This window comes from Carassius gibelio, chromosome B3 (assembly GCF_023724105.1).
Source record: "Carassius gibelio isolate Cgi1373 ecotype wild population from Czech Republic chromosome B3, carGib1.2-hapl.c, whole genome shotgun sequence".
NCBI lineage: Eukaryota > Metazoa > Chordata > Actinopteri > Cypriniformes > Cyprinidae > Carassius > Carassius gibelio.
The window spans coordinates 9125523-9145259 of NC_068398.1; the positions used below are offsets into that span (position 1 = coordinate 9125523).

At 37.6% G+C, this 19737-nt stretch overlaps 2 protein-coding genes across 2 annotated transcripts; one reads left to right on the plus strand and one right to left on the minus strand.

Moving 5' to 3' along the window:
- The first annotated feature begins 4475 nt into the window (after positions 1-4475).
- Positions 4476-8685, plus strand: LOC127952821 (BTB/POZ domain-containing protein 17-like). Its single transcript, XM_052551652.1, has 3 exons — positions 4476-4832; positions 5682-5967; positions 7029-8685. The coding sequence occupies exons 1-3, from the start codon at positions 4622-4624 to the stop codon at positions 8101-8103; spliced, it is 1572 nt and encodes a 523-aa protein (XP_052407612.1). The 5' UTR covers positions 4476-4621; the 3' UTR covers positions 8104-8685.
- Positions 8686-11797: 3112 nt separating this feature from the next.
- LOC127952829 (inward rectifier potassium channel 2-like) lies at positions 11798-15082 on the minus strand. The gene has a single exon (XM_052551662.1). The coding sequence runs from the start codon at positions 14848-14850 to the stop codon at positions 13516-13518; it is 1335 nt and encodes a 444-aa protein (XP_052407622.1). The 5' UTR covers positions 14851-15082; the 3' UTR covers positions 11798-13515.
- Positions 15083-19737: the final 4655 nt, after the last annotated feature.

The window sequence follows — 19737 nt, forward strand, 5'->3', positions numbered from 1 at the left end:
TTTTCCAGAACTTTGTTCCTCAGTAGACCACTTAAACACAGACAGGTGATCAGATCATCATAGATGTCCACTTCAGAAAATGTTCGGATTGGTGGAGGAATCTTCAGGGGTTCCTCAACAGCTCTCTGTAGAAACAGACAACTATGTAAGTCACATGATATACGTTCTGAATGTAAGCTCTGAGCTAATGTTTAAAACCATCCACCAGTATGTCTAAATACACCAACACCCAGACATATCACCCTCACAAGTGCTCCGCCAGTCATAAAAACACCAAGCCAAACTTGGATTAGCTTGGGTGAAACTGGATGACCCCTTATGGAGTTTGTTTCCCCTTCCTCACTGGTGCTTCCCAACAAGCTGGGTGACCCTTCCTGGAATGTGCCCCCTGAGTTATGTCACAAATTATTTTGACAGAGAGCACAGGATAATTCCTATTTAGGTCTCGTCACGTGTTGTTGAAAGCCTTTGTTTCTTCTCAGCTGTACATGGTGCCGACTGACCACAAACACGTGACCTTCTCTGAACGACAGCAAGTGCAACCCTGAAAAAGAAAAATCCAGGAAATCAATTTTATTCAATTAAAACTACAGTATAAAAATACAGTATATTTGGGGAATCCGCATGTAAACAGGTCACAAAGAGGCTGCTATGCAGACAGGTCACTGTGTGTACCTGGGAGTGGAGCTTTCTCAGGAAACGGTGAGTCAGGCCATTCTGAATGTATCAACAATCAGTCTGTCCGCTTTCTGGACTCAAAGAGCGTGTTGTTCTCTCAGGTGGAGGCCGAGGGTCATCCGGGTGTCCCCGGCTCATGGAAAGGTTTAGTCAGCTGGGTTTGAATGAGCCTGAGTTCTGAGTATACAAGCTTTGGAAAATAAAACTAATGTAATGGGAAGAGTGGAACCCGGATTATTAAGCCAATTTTGTGGTAATACACCTTTGCAAAATGCAGCTTTTATTCTCCATCATTTGGCATTGCCTGGAAAACACTTCATGTCTCATATGCAATATTAAGAATTACATTCAGACGTTATGTATTTTTACACCTATATTTAAACTGAAGAAAAACAGTTTGGTAAACGTTTCAGAAATGGGATAAAGACTGCATGAAGAAAATCAATTTAACCATTTCCTAACAGGCCAGATGACACTTTATTATATTGTATATTCCCAAACTGTGTCAGCTTAGTTGGACATGAATTCATAGCACATTGAACTTCACCAAGATATAACACCTCCTGATGTTATTCTGAAATCATACGTATGTTCAGAGCCAATTTCTATAACGGATGTCAATGCAGAAGGAAAGGTGTGGTAGCAGCTCCTGATTAAAATGGTTAGAGTCAAAGAAAATGTTTGATCCAACAGTAGCAGAAATAATGGAAAGAGGAAATATGTGATTCAAACATGTCCAGAAAGATAGGTCAACACAATCAGGAGCAGGAAGGAACTAACGCACTATTAAAATGATATTGTTTTTCTCCCAATGGTAACAGAGTTACAATTATTAACATGGGACATCTGCGATTTAATTTAGCCTGTTAACAAACATGACTAAATCTTGTCTATCGTCTGATTGTGTGGTCATGAACCAGTTGCATCTTAAATATAACATAAAGTAAATAATTATGCAAATGTTTATGACCTGACATTACTACAGTGGTCTTCTTGAGTGGTAGCCTAAATAATTTGGGTGGTTATCAGCATAGTATGGCAACAGTGGAGGAGATAAATGAGAGAAATAAGTTAATGAACTTGGGTACTCACATTTTCATTGAAATCACAAGTAGGAAATGGGCACCGATTAGACAATCTCCAAAAAGCCGTAAAATGTGTGTTTTAACCAGATTAAATGGAGAAAAAAATGACACAGAAAATCCACTGGAAAATATATGAATACTTACTAACGTTATGTTGTGAAAAAGGTTACTTTTTTGTGTTATAATGTAAGGTTGAGATATAAGTCTTGTGGTCTGCTCTGCACAATAAAAGCAGACCCATAAACTTGCATGAACAATTATTTTATGTGAATGATTTTTTTATATTTTAATGCCTGCATGAAGTTCACTTATAAAAGTTGATTATAAAAAAAAAAAAAAAAAAACCAATAGAGTTCTTATCAAAATAGTAATCAAAGCTTTGAACAGTGGTAATGGTGTCATTAAAAATGAAAGTGTTAACAATATGATGTCAATATTAATTAATGCCATTATGCCTGGAAAGCCAGTTGTGATTTTTTTGAAGCAGTGGTTTAACATGATCTGACCTTTCACTCATAAGATATTTATTTTTGTCCCTGCACATTATTGTTACTCATTTGAAAGGAGTGTAGTCATACTGGGATTCTGTTAAAACGATTGAATGCAGTTAGTTAATAAAAATTGAGGTACACCTTGTGGGCCGCTTGCTGTTAGGGTTTTGTCTGCAGACAAGCTATAGTGTCCCACAAAGACTGCCTGATGACACGGCCAGTGGCAAGGACAGCCGAGGAGGGGACATCTTGCTCTATGTTCATATATGTTTCTTTTTTAACTTTTAAGTCAAAGACGTTTTCATGAGATTTTCCTATCCCACACTTCCACCGAGGACGACAGGAGTCAGAGAGAGATTATGTGCAGCGAATGACTCACGAACAGCCAGGTAGAGCGACATCCGGAGGTCAAGCCAAAGAACGAAGAAGAGACAGAGGAGAACAAATCAAAAAAGAAAAATAGGTTAGTTCAGCACAGTCATTATTACGGTTATTATTGTTGTTTACTAAAACTAAACCATTAAAAAAAAAATCTTGAAAGACGTATTTTTAAATATATTTTTAAAAAACATTTTATATAAATTTTTGTTGTATTTATTATATTTTATTATATTTTTATTTCAGGTTGTTGCCAATTTTGGAAGTACTGAAATAACCCCAAATCATTCAAACTAATAAATAAACATACCAATGACGAAAACATACAACAAAATTACTAAAACTGAAACTAAAATTTAATTGAAATCAAAATATAAAAATAAAATCTAATTCAAAATATTAATGAAAACTATGATAATGCAGTGATACAAAAAAACAAACAAAAACAAACAAACAAAAAAAACATGATGCATTGATGTTCATGATTTAAATGTATTTTAATTTATTTTATTTTTATATAGATTTTTTTAATATTTTTATTTCAGCATGTTGCCAGTTTAAGATGATTTATAGCTAATCAAATGAGTTGATTAAATCAGTAAAGCCTATCAATGTTTCAGTAATCGATTTCATCACAAATGCACATACTTTTGGAAAGTTTTCTATAAATAAAGACTGCATTAATTTCTAATCCTGCATTAGTGTGTTAAAGTGCCTTTGTCTTTGTTTTAGGTTACATAAAGGGAAACTTCTGCAACAGAAAAAGAAGCTAAACCAGCAAGAGGAGTGTGAGGAGGAGGAGATGTTTAAAGGCATGCATTCATTTAGTGAGATTTACTCTGTAAAAATTAAGCTTCACATTTCAAAACATATTCATATTCCATCGTTTCTTCTTTCTCTTAGATGAAGTACTGTTTGGAGAGGTTGCCATGGAGCTCATCACTGTGTTAAATCAAGGAAAGCCATAGTCAAACCCCAGGTAACTTGTTTGCGTGCCTTTACTCCTTTTTGAGATGCTAGTTAATGCTGTTTGTTCAGTATTATCATGCTGATCTTATCTCCAGGGGCAGAGCTCCCTCCTGGGTCTCAGTCCTATGTCAGTCAGCAAACCCTCTATGATGAAGAAGAGGATGATGGAAGAAGAGCTGGAGAGAGTGGTGCAGCTGTACAGACAGAGAGAGACAAACATGAGCAGGACAGGGCTGCCATGACCTCCACATGATGCTCTGCTCTGTGCATTATATTGTATTGTATTATATCTCAATGTAGCATGCCACATCTGCTGGTCAACAAAACCATATTGATGGATTTTGTGATTAAATATTTACAAGTGGATGTAGGAGGACTGTGTAAAAGTAAAAAAAAAAATAGACTCACACCTTTATATAATGCACACTTGCACAGTGAGTTGCAGTTTGTCCTTTCAGATTCAGAAGGACTATTCTAAATATTTATGTTTTAAAAATGAAGGTATTACAATATGAATATATGTGTTTTATTCTCATCCTGCACTTTTTGTGATTAAATATAAATTCCTTTTTTAAAGCAATCGATTGTCAACTAGAGGATGATAAAATTAAAAAAAGAAGTACAAATTCCACAGATTTATATAAGATATATATATATATATATATATTATTTGTAACAAGTGGTTATATTGCAGGGAATTGGTATTCACTCAATCAGTAATTTGTGAATTCATTTGTTTTTTAATATGCTACTAAATAGATATCTTCTGTGCAATTCAGCATTGTGCAACAATGTGCAATAATATTCATCTTCCAGTGTATTCTTTTCTTTTATTTGAGCTAACACAGTAGCAATAGCCCCCATGTGTAGACCGCATCCCACTCCAGACGCCCACTTCAGTCCAAACACGCGGCCCGGTGCCACAGATCGATATCATGTAACATTGAAAGAGGAGCAACTCACAATCAAAGCGGTCGTCATGGCAACGGCCCAGCCGGATTCCACCAATCAGAGGGCTCCATGAGGCTGAGAGATGCTCAGCGATGTGCCAGCGTCCTACATAAAGAGTGCGGGACAGGGAGCCTGAGCAGCACATACAGACAGGGAGATCGGAGTGAACAAAAGGCAAGGAAGGACGACATTAATCGAGGACGAGAGATGCTGAACTCTGGAGGAAGTGTTCCTGCTCTGCTCTATGTGGCCAACCTTTGTGTTGCACTTTGTGTAGGAGGTAAGATCATAGATTTTAATAATCATGTATTTCTGTAAATTACAAGATTTTTCTTCTCATGTGTTTGTTATTTTCAATTTTTATTCCAAAAGCTATTATTAATATGATCAGAGCAAAGATTAGGACTTTATTTGGTCCTTTTCTACACAGTAGTTGCATAATATGCACAAAAGCACAATCTAATATGGATTACGAACACAATTTATTTTACGTAAAAATCTTCTGTAAAGTGTTTCTTCATATAGACACAATGTTGCATAGTGCAGTTGCATTTGCATAAGTGAAGTCACCATCTTTACAGGAAATGCAGTAGCTTTCAAAATGAGTGAACTGATCAAACTGTAATGAGTCACATGACTTGAAGAGCAGCGAGCGGCAGTCGGAGCCTTTCATTAAAGTCTTGCTCCTGATTTTGCATTCAGTCTTTTTCCTCCTTTTCTCAGGCTCACTTAAAGTGCCTTGGAAGCTGAAATGCAAAATAATTGCTCTAACACTTAATTTTTATATGCCTCTGATTACATGGAAAAAGAAAGAATTTCAGTTGAGTGCCAAAAAGAACTGGATGGAAGGGCAGTTTTTTTGGGTGTGTTTTGAATTCATAAGAGCAGTTACAACTACATAGATGAAATACAAGAAAGAATGGCTACAATTGTTTCAAAGATTGCGCATGCATTATTCAATATCTGATAAAATATGCAGTGTAAATGCATGCAAGAACATCTAAACATCTCGTAATACGCATTGTTCTTGTTTTTGAATGTGCAAAAATGTTTTTTTTTACTCTTCTGAAGTTGTGAGATGTTAAAAAAGCTCCATTCTGCACACAAATGTCCCGTTTGTGTCCCGCAGCTGCTCTGAAGTCAGATGTGGTGTTGGAGAACAGTGCTACCACACTGAACCATTCAATGGCGCTGGTGCAGCGCATGGAGGCCCTGCTGATCCAGGGAAACGGCAGTGACGTGACCCTGCGTGTTCAGACCTTAAACACGGACGAGGTGAAGCTCATCCAGGTCCACTCGCTGGTGTTGAGTCTACAGAGCGACGTGTTTGATGAGCTCCTACAGACCAGAAACTCCACTGCGATGATCCTCAGAGAGACTCCAGACTGTGTAGCTGTCTTTGATAAGTTCATTAGGTGAGTGATTCATTACTAATTGGACATTTAGCAAATTTTTGATCGAAAGTGATTTACAGAATACTTATTACAAGCACATCCCCAATGGAGCAACATAGGGTTGAGGTGAATGTTCATGCGTTGCCCTTGAACCTACAACCTTACTGTTACCAACCTAAATCTATAATCAATAAACCATAACACTCCACTAACTGGGAGCAACCAACTGGGGTTTCTAGGAAAAATACTGTGATGTAATGGTTTTCCTGTGTAATGATCTCATTCTGTTGGATTCACTTCCTCTTGTTGAGTTGTACTGTGAAGTAACAGAGCAAAGGATTAATGCTCTATTACAATTTGAATTTTAGATTGTCAACAATTTTTTTTTTTTTTTTACATTACATTTATATTTATATTTCAGATTTACATTTATTTCTAATTTATATTCTAGGTTTTCAAACAAACACATTAATGTGTTTATTTCTTTTTTATTTTATATTTTAAACAAAATTATTTTATTTTATGAATATATCCTATTTCTTTTTTTATTTTGTATTGTAGTGCATTGTTCTGTTTTTCAAATTATGTATTTATTATTTGTAATTTAAATATATTGTAGATTTTTACACTGAGACTTTTTTTCTATTTTTTTATTTATTTGTTTTATTTATTTTTAATTCTAATTTATATTGTAGATTTTCCACCTTTGGAGGGTAATTTAAACAACAATTTAAACGATACATTCCACTACTAAACTATAGTAGTCAATAATATTTTATGAATATATATCCTATTTTTTATACATATTATACATGTAGATTTTCAACAAATAGTTTTTATTTTGCTTAAACATTCTGTTTTATTTTTTTTTTCATATCACAGATTTTTAACAAATCACATTAAACTGAGTTTTTAAACATTACCTTCCACTACTATAGTATATTAGTGAATATTATGAAGCATTTATATGGAACTGCACTCCAATTTGCCCTGTTTAGTTAATCTGGCCCTTGAGGTAAAGCCTCAGGGTAATCAGTTATCCAAGGTAAAACATTAATGGTAAGGCTGATTCTTCCCTGCAGGTACTTATACTGTGGTGACATCACAGTGCGTCTGAACCAGGCCATTCCTCTACACAAGCTCGCCAGCAAGTACCACGTGTGGGACCTCCAGCAGGGCCTCACCCAGTACATGACCCAGCACCTGTCCAGCGACTCGTCCACGGGTCACGTGGTGAGCTGGTACCAATACGCCACGCAGATCGGGGACGTGGCCCTGCAGAACAGCTGCCTCCAGTACCTGTCCTGGAACCTGTCGTCGGTTCTACACAGTGCCGAATGGAGCTCAGTGAGCGAAGAACTGCTGCTTACTTTGCTGCAGCGTTCAGACCTGGTTCTGCAGAGTGAACTGGAGCTGTACGAAGCTCTGGAGGCCTGGATCAACCAGAACCAGCCCTCAGCTGAGACGACCGAGAGTGCTCTCAAAGCAATACGCTATGCCATGATATCACCTCAGCACTTGTTCCACCTGCAGAAGAAGTCGTCTGTGATGTTGAAGTATTACGAATCGGTACGCGATCTGCTCTTCCTAGCCTTCCAGTTCCACGCAGCCTCACCCATCCAGCTCGCAAAGTACTTTGACGTGAACTGCAGCCTCTTTGCGCCTCGTAACTATCTGTCGCCAGCATGGGGCTCTCCGTGGGTCATCAACAACCCAACACGGGATGACCGCAGCTTCAGTTTTCAGACTCAACTTGGACCGAGTGGCCACGACGCTAGCAAACGTGTGACCTGGAATGCTCTTTTCTCTCCTCGTTGGCTTCCTCTAAGCGTGCGGTCTGCTTATCCGGAGCAGGGGTCCCTGCAGCCCACTCGTACCGATGGAGGGCGTCCGCGGATCATCGTCACACCGGCCACCTCCAGCCCAGACTTTGCTGGCGTCAGCTTTCAAAAGACTGTCATCGTTTCGACCCGGAAGCAGGGGAAGGTGGTGGTCCGTCATGTCTACAACTTCCACCAGAGTACGGAAGAGGCGGGAGACTTCCTGTTAGAAGCGGACCTGCAGCGTAGAGCATCTGAGTACCTCATTGACAGCTCGCTCTACCTGCACATTATTGTGAAGCCCCTCTATCACAGCCTCATAGTAGCGAAAAAGTAAAAGTCTAGCTCCTCTACTAATGATTTCCGGTGCCCAATAGCTTTGAAAGCAAATTATACATGTCCAAATATATTTACATTTATGGATTTGGCAGATGCTTTTTCCAAAGCGTCTCAAGTTGCATAGATTTTTCTGTTGCAATCTGGTGTGCAACACCCATTTTTCACCATTCAGGCAATTCCCAGAGGATAAAATCAAAGTCCACCCTTCTTTTTTCTCATTTAATATCCTGTTTCACTTTGGAAATAGGATATTGCAGAGATAAAATAGGTTTTGAATAGTTACTTCTATTTTTACCATGATGCATGGAAGCTCATCTTAATTTATTAGTACTTGGTAATCATATGACCATAGTCATATTTGAGATATTGTTTTTATTTGTAATAATTTTTATGGTGAGCATGCTAATTGATTTCATAAAATGAAAAAAAAAAAAAATCAAAAACTCTTTGTTCTTTTTCTTGTTCTTGTTCTTTGATGATTAATGCATTTGTGTCTTATGGAGTATTCTGAACTGATCTTTTGCTCACTTATGTTATATTGTAATTCATGATGATTTTCATTAAAATCACAATTTATGAACCCACAAATTACTGTGTCTTCATTACCTAGACTAAGGTTATATTTTGTGCACTGAATACGTTTCTTATATTCTATTTTTTCAGGCACTGGTAAGTTCTGAGATGGAAAGAAAACATATTTTAAAATATTAATTTAAAGTATATTTTATATTATTACAGTTTCAGTATCACTTAAATACACAAGACATTTAAGTTGTATTCCTGTCTTTTTTTTTTTTTTCAAAGGGTGGGTTAGGGTTAGGGTACAACATTTACAACATTTAACATTCACCTTAGTTATAGAACACTTGTGAATTTCTTTCTGGTTATGGCTGTTGACAGCATTTTCTAATTTATGGTAGGACAAAAACTGATATCTTTATTTATTTTTTAACCATATTCACATTTAGTGTCTTAAAAATGCAACCAAAGAGTTTTGTTAGAGACTTTGAATCCCAAGAAACTGAAACCAGTGTGCTCAAAAACTAAAACTTCTTCTGTACTCCCATTGCCCTCTGGTGGTCAGAAAGTGGCCACCCTCAGAGCCACTGAACTATTAGAATTAAGAGAGTGGTTTGGTATGCAGACGCTGACTTTAGTGTTGACAGGTTTCATGATGCCATTTGGCTGGAGTAAAGCTATCATGAGATAACTATTAGAAAGCCAGCTGGAGCACAGCAGTGCGAACGCAGCATTTAGAAGCAGCTGCTGCAGTGATTATGGATGCTGGGCAGGTGCATGTTGGGAAAAGAAACATGATGCTTAGGCTACAGTATGTTTGGAATAAAATCTTACTGTAGCATATATGCACTGTATACTTCAGACTATAGGAAAAGGTTAAACAGCAGAGTAAATGATGCAAGAGTAGCTTACATACATTTAAAAGTCTGTATGTATGTATCCAAATTAGAGTGGTAATGTCATAACATTTGTCAATCTGATCAGTTAATAAAGAATCATAGTTGCATTGTAAAAGCATGCTTCATATTGTTTTTGGGTTATCACACTGGTTGGGTCAAGTGCATACATGCATTGCACACATTGCACACAGAGTGCTCTGTTAAATAATACACATTTTGGTAAATGTATATGGGTAAACCAAAATGTCCATGCTGCATAGTTTTAGTCCTGTGATCAAGTCAACACTTGATTCAGTTTGGCTAGAGGTCATTAATGGAAGCAGCTTTATGTAATCAGTGTTGGAGGGAATGTGCTATCTGTCAATACTGCTCACTCAGGAAATGTCAGACTGTGGAGATGCCAACAGAGACAATAATACCAAACCCGCCTCTTCATCTTGTGTTTTGACACAGGCTATTTTGATCTTTATAATTCATACATTAATTTCTGTGTCATGGAACTATATTCAGTCTGTGCAAGAATGCTATTTCAGTTTAGACCAATTCTGCTTTATTTTTATATCTCTTGAAACTGTTATTTTTTTTTCATGAAGCAGCTTTACAGGAGATCATGGCTCAAATAGACAACCACCAATCATATAAACTGTTGATCAATTCTTGCTATAGGCTAATATTGACTATAATTGGCCTATATAATTTTACATATGTATTTTGTAAAGCCTATTTCAGAATATTGAAACAATCAAAAGTTTTGGAACCAAATAGAGGAATATTATAGGCTATAAAAAACAAATCAAATCTAAATCAATCAATCAAGGTGCCATTTTCAAGAAGTAAAAAGATCCCACTGTCTCTTGTCTCGGACATGCACAGCGTTCACTACAAAACGCACTAGTTAAAAAGTTTGTCCCTTTATGCTTTACGTAGGTGCTAATCAGTGTTTAGAAGTTAGCAGACTAGTTACATTCAACAACAACAAAACGTATTTTTTTGGATTTTCATGCAACATGGCATTGTGTCGTGAGTTTTATATGAACCACACGTTTTTTAATCTCTTTTTATTGCAACTGTTTATTCCACTTGTGTGAGAAACAGCTGTTTGGTGCTTATATCATATTATATTATTATCTTGATGGACTGCAACTTGAATGTCATTCTTCATTGTGCCTGATTTATCTAGCATGCATCTCTGACTAAAAATTATAACTCGATGACTCAATATTAAATCCGTAGTAGCACCGCCTTTTACATTTACCCTTCCGCAGCGCCATGTCAGCAAAGTTCCTAGTCTTTGATGTTTTCATTCAACTCTCAGTCACACAACACTTTTGTTCGGGGACTCACTGAAAACAAAAAATCAGATACCCGATCGATTCGAATTCAAGAGTGAGAAACATATTGACGTTTGGCTTGAACTGAAAACCATTGACTACTTCATAATGCATTATAGATTGCCCTGCAGAACATGTTAGAGGGATAATCCTAATCCCACAAACAGACTTCCTTCATCAAGACTAACATTAGAGATTAAACTGTAGAGAACACACCTGAATTGATAACGTTCACTGCAACAGCTGGTGCATATTACTTCCTATACTTAAATTTGTAGCTCGGATTATTAAGGATTTGAACTGTTTTAAAGGTGAGAGTGACTTTTCTCCCATACTTCTGCCATTATACAGTAAGCATTGGTGCACATAAACACCTATTCATTTTTTGCTTGTTCATTAAGCATTTGAAGCCCATTGAAGTGATTTAACTGATTTAACCCCCCTCCCTAGTAAAGAGGACATGTATTGATAATGTGGAAAATTCCCTCGGGTTAAATCAGACTTTCAGCAGAACAAAATCCAATCCTCTCATTCTATCTCCTGTGTCCAATCAATTCTCTGTTTACACAAACTAGGGCCATGGATTCAAATGAGTCCAGCCAGACAATCTTTGTCTGGATGATCTCAGTGACAATTATTACACTGAAAATGTCTGAAAATAAATGAATTGCTTCTGTTTAAATGTACAGTAGGTGCTGAATGTGTTTGTGATGTCATTTTTGGAATGTTATATATTAGGATTACATAATTTGATTTGATTAGAATACCGTTATTTCAGTTAAATATGCAAATATGCTGCAGGCCTAATTAAAATGACAAAATATTTTATGATGTCAAACGTTTTAAAATATGGACTTGTTCACGTTGATATTAATACCAAACAAGGCAAACTACATATTTATTGAAAATCACACTGTAGATGATATTTTCAATCACTGGTAAGTTTTATTGTGATAGCTACTGTCACAGTTTTATATTTTAAAAACCTTAAAACCTTAGACACTGGTGTCCTAATTTTCCTGGTTTTTAAAACCTTCCAGCAATTCAAGTCATCCTTGCTTTGGTTGTAACACACTGTCATACAAAACAAAATAGTATTTGTAACCTTTTATCAGCGTTTATCTTTCAGCAGCAGATAAGTAACATTCATGTCTTCATTCATAAACAGCTCTATTGCACATGGAAAACACATATACTGCTATGAACATGACATTCTTTACATATTATTCAAAGATTTGCATCGTACAGTGTATATATTTACAACTCTTTGACTGTTTATCTTGTATGAATGCCAGATTTCATCCAAACCCTGAGATGTTAAGTGTATTTTTGACAGAGCACTGAAGATGCAGGACATGGACTGAGGAGTTTTACAGTATGTTCACTACAAGAAAACATTAAGTGCCCTAGATTAGCATTAACCCTTATTCCCATTAAAAATGTGTGGCTAATCTTCAATACTGATATAATAACTTAAGAGGTTAATATGCAACACAAGTCAATAATGTAGTGTATCAACATTATTGTGTTTTATACAGGACAGCGATTATAGAAAGACTGGATAAATAACGTGTTGTTAAGAGACCAGCTCATTAACAGGTTTTCAAACTATTTGTGAACATACAGTGGTTCACACAGGCATAACCTGCCACCGTACAAATACCTGTTATTTTCAAATGAAATATGGAGGATAAGTTTCTAACCTTGTGTTTCACTCATTTATCTTAAATCATGACATTGCAGTGAGTTTTAAATGTCCAAAATTGACCAGATTAAAAGGAAACATTTGGTTCTCATTTTCCCTATTCTTCATTATACCACCTTTGCTGTTAAAGACATGATTTCATCATGGCTTTTGCGCAAGGTGTTATCCTGAACATGCTGCTAGTAGCCTGTGTGCAATCAGACAAAACTGTCTGTCCTGCAAAATCTTTGGCAATTGTTAAATTATAGCTCTGCTCCAAAACCTATTGAGCTATGTATAGACAATATCAAAGACTGGCTTCCATAAAGGCTGTTTCCAAAGTATGTAGGTAGCAATATTAAGCTACAACCCAAGGGAGCAAACTCTATTTTGGCCAAATATATGTTAATGGGAAAAAAAACCTAAGATGGTGGATAGAAAACTAGCTCTACCAGTACTATGTGAATACAGTATGTTTTAAAATCGCCTCAGAATATTAAAAATGTTTAATGTCCTCCGACTGGATGGAATCAAAGAAAAAAAAAGAAAACATGGCTGTCTGTGACCATCATACACTATACATTTTTCTTTGAAAAATATCTTCTCTGACTGCCTAAAGATCTACATACTTAATTTGGACACCTAGCATCAACCCCATCCAAATTGTAAATCAGTGCAAAGTTGTGTAGTGTAATCTATTCTCAGTTTGAAGCAGATTTTATATTATCTACATTGTGTGCTGTTCTTGTCTATATCATAATTGATTGCATATAGACTGTCAAAATAGATTTGAAAGTTGATGTTTGTCTTCTTAGATAACAAGCGCAAGTACAGGTTACAAGACATCTGCAACCCAATCTTGTGTTCCTCTCAAACCACTGGCAAAATATTACTCTCAAAACAGCAGCAAAACAGACTTTCTTATGCTGTACAGCATATACACCATATACTGTACCATGGATCTTTTTTAAAAGCAGTTATAACTCAGGCTGTTGTCTTAAAAGTTTGAGTTGTATCGATAAAGTATCCTGACTGGAAGCTGTGCTTTTGACATCATCGGTATTGGATCGTTCCAAGGCCACACTGTCCCTTCTGATATTCCTCTGGACTTTTTCATCATCATCATCGTCGTCATCATCCTCCGTTTCCTCTTTATCCATGAAGGCTACTTCATTCTCATAACAAAAAGAGTTGGAGTTGGAGCTGGACCTGATGTACCTATTTTCAGCCAAATCTCGAGCGCTGCACTGAGGCGTGCTGGGAACTTCATAGGTGTTCTCGAAGCGTGAGTAGTCCACCTTGTAATGGTTTTTCTCCTCAAAAAGGACCGACTCAAATCGATGGCCCCACAGGATTTCGCTCGACACATAAGAACTGCGACACTGAGTGGTCATGGCCGTAGCTTCCACCATGCCCTCCAAAATCACCACTATCTCCAGCTCGGAACTTTCCAGTTCCTGTTTGCTCATCTCATACAGAGGACTGTCCTCATCAATCTCATGCACGATGGTAATGGGAGACACTAAAAATATGCGGTCAATGCCAGTGTCGAATCCGACATCAATGTCTATCTGATCCAGCGGGATGAACTCACCTTCAACGGTGGTGCGGGATTTGAGCAGCTGGGCACGAACGTGAGCTTCCACCAGGTGGCTTTTCCGGAGGTTCCCGATCCTCCACATTAGACACAGTTTACCGTCCCTCATGGCTATTGTGGCATAGTGACTGAACACAAGAGTTTCGTTTCTTTTCTTAGGCTTGGCCATCTTAGCCATGACCGCACCAATGATGAAGGCATCGATGATGCATCCCAAGATGCTCTGGAAAACCACCATGAAGACAGCAAAGGGGCAGTCCTCCGTTACATATCGGTAGCCATAACCAATAGTTGTTTGCGTCTCCACAGAAAACAGAAAAGCTGCTGTGAAGCTGTCAACGTTCGAAATGCATATCTGTTCTTGATTGTCTGAGTCACCGGATGAAAGGGCAATGAACCAGAATATAAGTCCGAAAAGCAGCCAGGATAGCAGAAAGGAGAGGCAGAAGAGGACCATCATCCAACGCCAGCGGATGTCAACGCACGTCGTGAAGATGTCCGCCAGGTAGCGTTGACCTCTTTCACTCATGTTGATAAACTGCACGTTGCAGTGTCCATCCTTGGTGACGAAGCGGGTTTGTGTTTGCTGATGTGTGTGCACTTTGCCACCCGCATTTCCATTCCCGTAGCCATTCTGCACGGCGATGGGGGACAGCTTTACCCTGCCTTCCTCAGAGGAAACTATGCTATACCGGTGTGATCTCACACTTCCCATCTCTGCTGTAGGAGAGGGTTGAGACTCGTCTGCTTTGGAAAACAGTCTGAGTTTCTGGAGGACACGTTGGAGAAACACTTTCAACCTCTCACATGTACCACCACACAAAAAACTAAAATCTGTATTTCCTTGGAATCAAGAAAACGTTGAGATTGCTGCTCAATATAAACAATGTTTTCCCTGGGGCTACAAAGATCTCTCCTCTTCCATGGAATGAATAGACCTCGTTGGCAAAGCTGGGATGTGGAAAAAACACATAGACAAAGTTAGATATCTAAAGGATCGAATCTGAAGAATGAGAAGCCAAGCTGTTCAATTCGCACAAAGAAAATTATTATTTATGGACTGTGGCATTACAGGTTTATAAAGATTAACTGTCAAGATCAAGAAAAAATTATTTCCGTGCATGTTAGGTCATTTCTCCTTCGAGCGACATTATTATCAAGAGTGATGTAACATCTGACATGACCTGACAGAGATATCCAGAAAAACGGATGTACAGATTAAAGCTGCATATTCAGTCAGCAACTTATACACCACAGATATGACACCAAATATATAATGACTATTAGATGAATATTTAGTTGTCAAATGGACCTTGACAAATATACACTTTTAAAAATACATATGTTCCATATAGTTTCTCAATATACCTGAGGTCATGAAGACAGCATCCACAGTAATTCTATTAGAATTAATAATAATAATAATATTAATATATATTATTATATATGTATAAATAAACATAAAATTAACAGGTTAAAACCGTGAAAGGCAAAACATAAGCACAACAAAACAACACACAAAATTCAGTATGTGAGTACAAAGGAAAAATATACATATAATTATTTAATGACAATGACGTGCTATTCAACACTCTCTAAATTGTCATTAAGGCATATTCAGAAAGCTGATAATTGATAATAAAATACACATCACGAAAGGGGCTTCATCCCAGATATATCTTATTGAATATTCTTTTCATTATTTTTAGGAAGATGGAAATACATTACATAAATAAATACACTTGATTTCCTTTTGTTCTGAGATCAATACAGTGTTGTCTGATATAATATGACTGTCTGTTTTCAAGTAAGAAAACAAGCTAAACCAAGTATGGACCTTTACACATTAATAAATAGAAAATGGTACCACAGAATACTACATTATTCAAATTACTGCACATTGAAATATATTTAATCGATCATTAAAATAAACAAGGATAACCATAAAACACCACAACACACAAACTGTTGGAATACATTTTAATTTTTACAATTGTAATTTCTCAAACAACTTACAGTAGATTTATTTTTCAACAAAATTGCCCTTAAACTGCCTTTGTATCATTTGCCCAGAACTGCTCACTTCTAATGACTAAAATAACAGTTTTGGCTACTGGTAAACAAAGATATCGCCACATAACTAAAACAAAGCTTACCTTCAGGAGTTCAAGAGCAACAGGAGATAGATCAGCACATTTCTGCAGATAGCAGTTGTTGTTATCCTGTGGGAAAGATCAGTCAAACATGATGGGGCTTGGAGGTTTCGATCATCTCACTCAGTGTTGGCCAAAGCTCAAAGCGATCGAAGAATAGATTTAAAAAGCCTGTTAATCTCCGCCCTGCTGTCGGGTCATGAGAGTTAGCCAGCTCTGTGATTACAGCATCTCTCAGGGAGCCCCTCTTGATAACATGATGTAATACACAATAACCAGCTTTAAATAATTGATACAATAAATTAGTAGACTATTACAAAAAAAAATTCAGTTCATATTTAAGTTTGCAAGAACAGTAAAAAAAAAAATAAAAAAAAAATGATCATATGATGTTGCTAAAAAGAACATTATTTTGTGTATTTGGTGTAATGAAATGTGTTTATGTTGTTTAAGGTTCAAAAAACACATTGTTTCTCACATAATGTACATTATTGTTTCACCTCTATGCCCCATCTTCTGAAATTCGTTGATTTTTACAGCTTATAACTGTTACGGCTGGCTCGTAGACCACAACATAAAAGAGGCAGACAACAAATTCTTTAACAATAAAGCAATTTATTATCAAACCAAATAAACAATTCAAAGGAAACCGAAGTCTAGGGGGATAATAGAATACACGCGTGTGGTTATTAAATACACAAATATAGCAAAGGGATGATTAATGAGAAAATAAAAATGTACAAATGACAAAGTTGGGAGAAGTGAGGGCAAAGCTAGCCACCTCTCATTCCAAGTCGACGGTCTTTATACTCTCGTGAGTTACTCAAGGACTGAATACAACTGTTGCCTTATTAACATCTGCGCTGTGTAGCAGAGCTAGCAGGGGGAAAACAGGCAGGCGTAACACCTCCCCCACAAAAGTATTCCTCTAAGGAATGCAAAAAAAGAAAAAAAAATTTGAATTTCGCCATTGATCCCACTCTACTTGGTTCCTGATTCCCACTTGCTGGGCCCTAAGAGACAGGATAGAAAAAGAAGAGAGAAGGAAAAAAAAGGCAAGACAAATATTTACAAGCTCACGCTCGGGATAGGGCAACAGCAATAATATTTTCACTGCACCGAATGTGTTTAATGTCAAGAGAGAATGGCTGTAAGAAGAGACTCCACCGCATTATCCTCTGATTACGATCCTTCATCCGATGTAAAAACACCAAATGTTTATGGTCAGTATAAACCACAATTGGACTTGCAGATGATCCCAGATAGACTTCGAAGTGTTGGATAGCTAAAACAAGAGCAAGCGCCTCCTTTTCGACAACGTAATATATACGTGCTGATGGACACTGAATTTTTTTGAATAATAACAAACTGGATGTTCTACTCCATCTGGACGTTTCTGTAGGAGAACAGCTCCGGCTCCAGTGTCGCTAGCATCGACAGTTACACAAAAAGGTTGAGAAAAATCTGGTGCAACAAGCACAGGAGCACTAGCCAACAATGCTTTGGCTCAATCAAATGCCTGTTGGGAAACAGTGGTCCAGTTAAAAGATACCTTAGTACTTACAAGATCAGTCAAGGGTGCTACAAGGGATGCAAAGTTAGGGCGAAACCCACGATAATACCCGGTCATTCCCATAAACCTACGAAATTCCTTGCGATTTGAAGGCACTGGAAATGCACAAATCGACTCAGTCTTAGCTTCAATGGGGCGGACATGTCCATTTCCTACTATTTTACCCAAATAGGTAACTGTAGCTTTCCCAAATTCACATTTTGACAAATTTAAAGTTAAAGAGGCCGCAGTCAAATGAACAATTAACTCCCTTATTTGGGCTTAGTGATCTGACCAAGATGAACTGTACAAAACCACGTCATCCAAATAAGCCTCAGAGTCAGACAATCCAGACAACACCTTGTTTATAAGGCGCTGGAAAGTAGCTGGAGCATTTCGAACAGACCCCACTCTATCCACACAATCATCTATGTGGGGTAAAGGATTAGTGATGGAATTAAGCTTGCGATAGTCTGTGCAAAATCTGTAAGATCCATCGGGCTTATTTACAATGAGACAAGGTGAACTCCAGACACTAAAGCTGGGCTCAGCTAAGTTGTTGTCTAGCAAGTAAGTCACTTCTTTTTTCAACAAGTCCCGTTTCATAGGGTTTACCCTATACGCATGCTGTTTAATTGGTAAAGCAGACCCCACATCAATATCGTGTTCAATGACGGTAGTGCAACTAGGCACATCAGAAAACAAGTAAGGAAAAGACTCCACCAACTGAAGAATGTTTTCTCAGACTGAGATAGATGCGGTAAATGATGAACCAATTTTGGATACATTTCAGAATTATTCAATCGTCCTTCAACAACCCCTCGAGAAGGACCGTGAACACAATCATCCCCCATACAATTCAAAGAGGAACTCTCTGAAGAGGAAATCCCCTCCTCACTCGAATGTGAAGAATCGTCTGGCACAGCTGTTACTAAGCCCATAGAAGATGCAGGAGAAAAATAAGGTTTTAAAAGATGTATATGGCAAACCTGTACTCCTTTGCATCGTTCTGGGGTTTTCAAGAGATAATTCTGTCCAGAAAGGCATTTGAGGACCAGATATGGAACTGCAAAACGGGCTTGAAAAGGGTTAATTACGAGTGGCAACAAAGCTAAAACTTTGTCTCCAACCTCAAATTTCCGATCCACTGCTCGTTTGTTAAACAACCTCTTCATCTTACACTGTAACTTCCCCAGTTTTCTCTGAGCAATTGCTCGAGCCTCATAATGCAAACCACTCACAAAATCCAACACATTTTGGGAGGGTTCAGAAGGAATCCAGTTGTCAGCTAAAACTGCAGTAGGACCACGAACTTCATGACCAAATACCAAGTCATTTGGACGAAATCCAATGCTCTCTTGAGTAACCTCTCTAACTCCCATAAGCAACCAAGGCAGCCCCTCCTCCCAATCAGACCCAAGCTCCACACAGTATGACCGTAACAAGGACTTTAGGGTCTGAGGAAATCTCTCGAGGGTCCCTTGACTCTGAGGATGGTATGCACTGAAAATATGATGACTGATTTTCAGTTGTTACAAAGCCTTCGCAAACTGACGGCTCATAAAATTAGAGCCCTGGTCAGACTGGATAACTCCAGGAATGCCAAATGTTGACATAAAGGCAGCTAAAGCTTTGAGAATGGATTTTGTATTGATGGACCTAACAGGATATACAGCTGGATACCAGGTAGATAGACACATAACTGTGAGTAGATATAAATGACCAGATTTTGATCTAGGTAAAGGACCTACGTAATCAATTTGCAAATACTCAAATGGTTTTGATATAGCTTGAATAGGTTGGAGAAGAGCCACAGGGATTTTCTGGTTTGGCTTACCAGTGAGTTGGCACACATGACAAGTTCTAATATATTTTGCCACGTCCCTTTTTAAACCAG

What these genes read in the sequence shown, in the direction of transcription:
- LOC127952821 (XM_052551652.1), top strand. Translation starts at nt 4,622, where the DNA reads ATGAGGCTGAGAGATGCTCAGCGATGTGCCAGCGTCCTACATAAAGAG. An exon ending in TGTTGCACTTTGTGTAGGAG is followed by an intron (nt 4,833 to 5,681) that starts GTAAGATCATAG and finishes TGTGTCCCGCAG; the next exon opens with CTGCTCTGAAGTCAGATGTG. An exon ending in GTCTTTGATAAGTTCATTAG is followed by an intron (nt 5,968 to 7,028) that starts GTGAGTGATTCA and finishes TCTTCCCTGCAG; the next exon opens with GTACTTATACTGTGGTGACA.
- LOC127952829 (XM_052551662.1), bottom strand. Translation starts at nt 14,850, where the DNA reads ATGGGAAGTGTGAGATCACACCGGTATAGCATAGTTTCCTCTGAGGAA.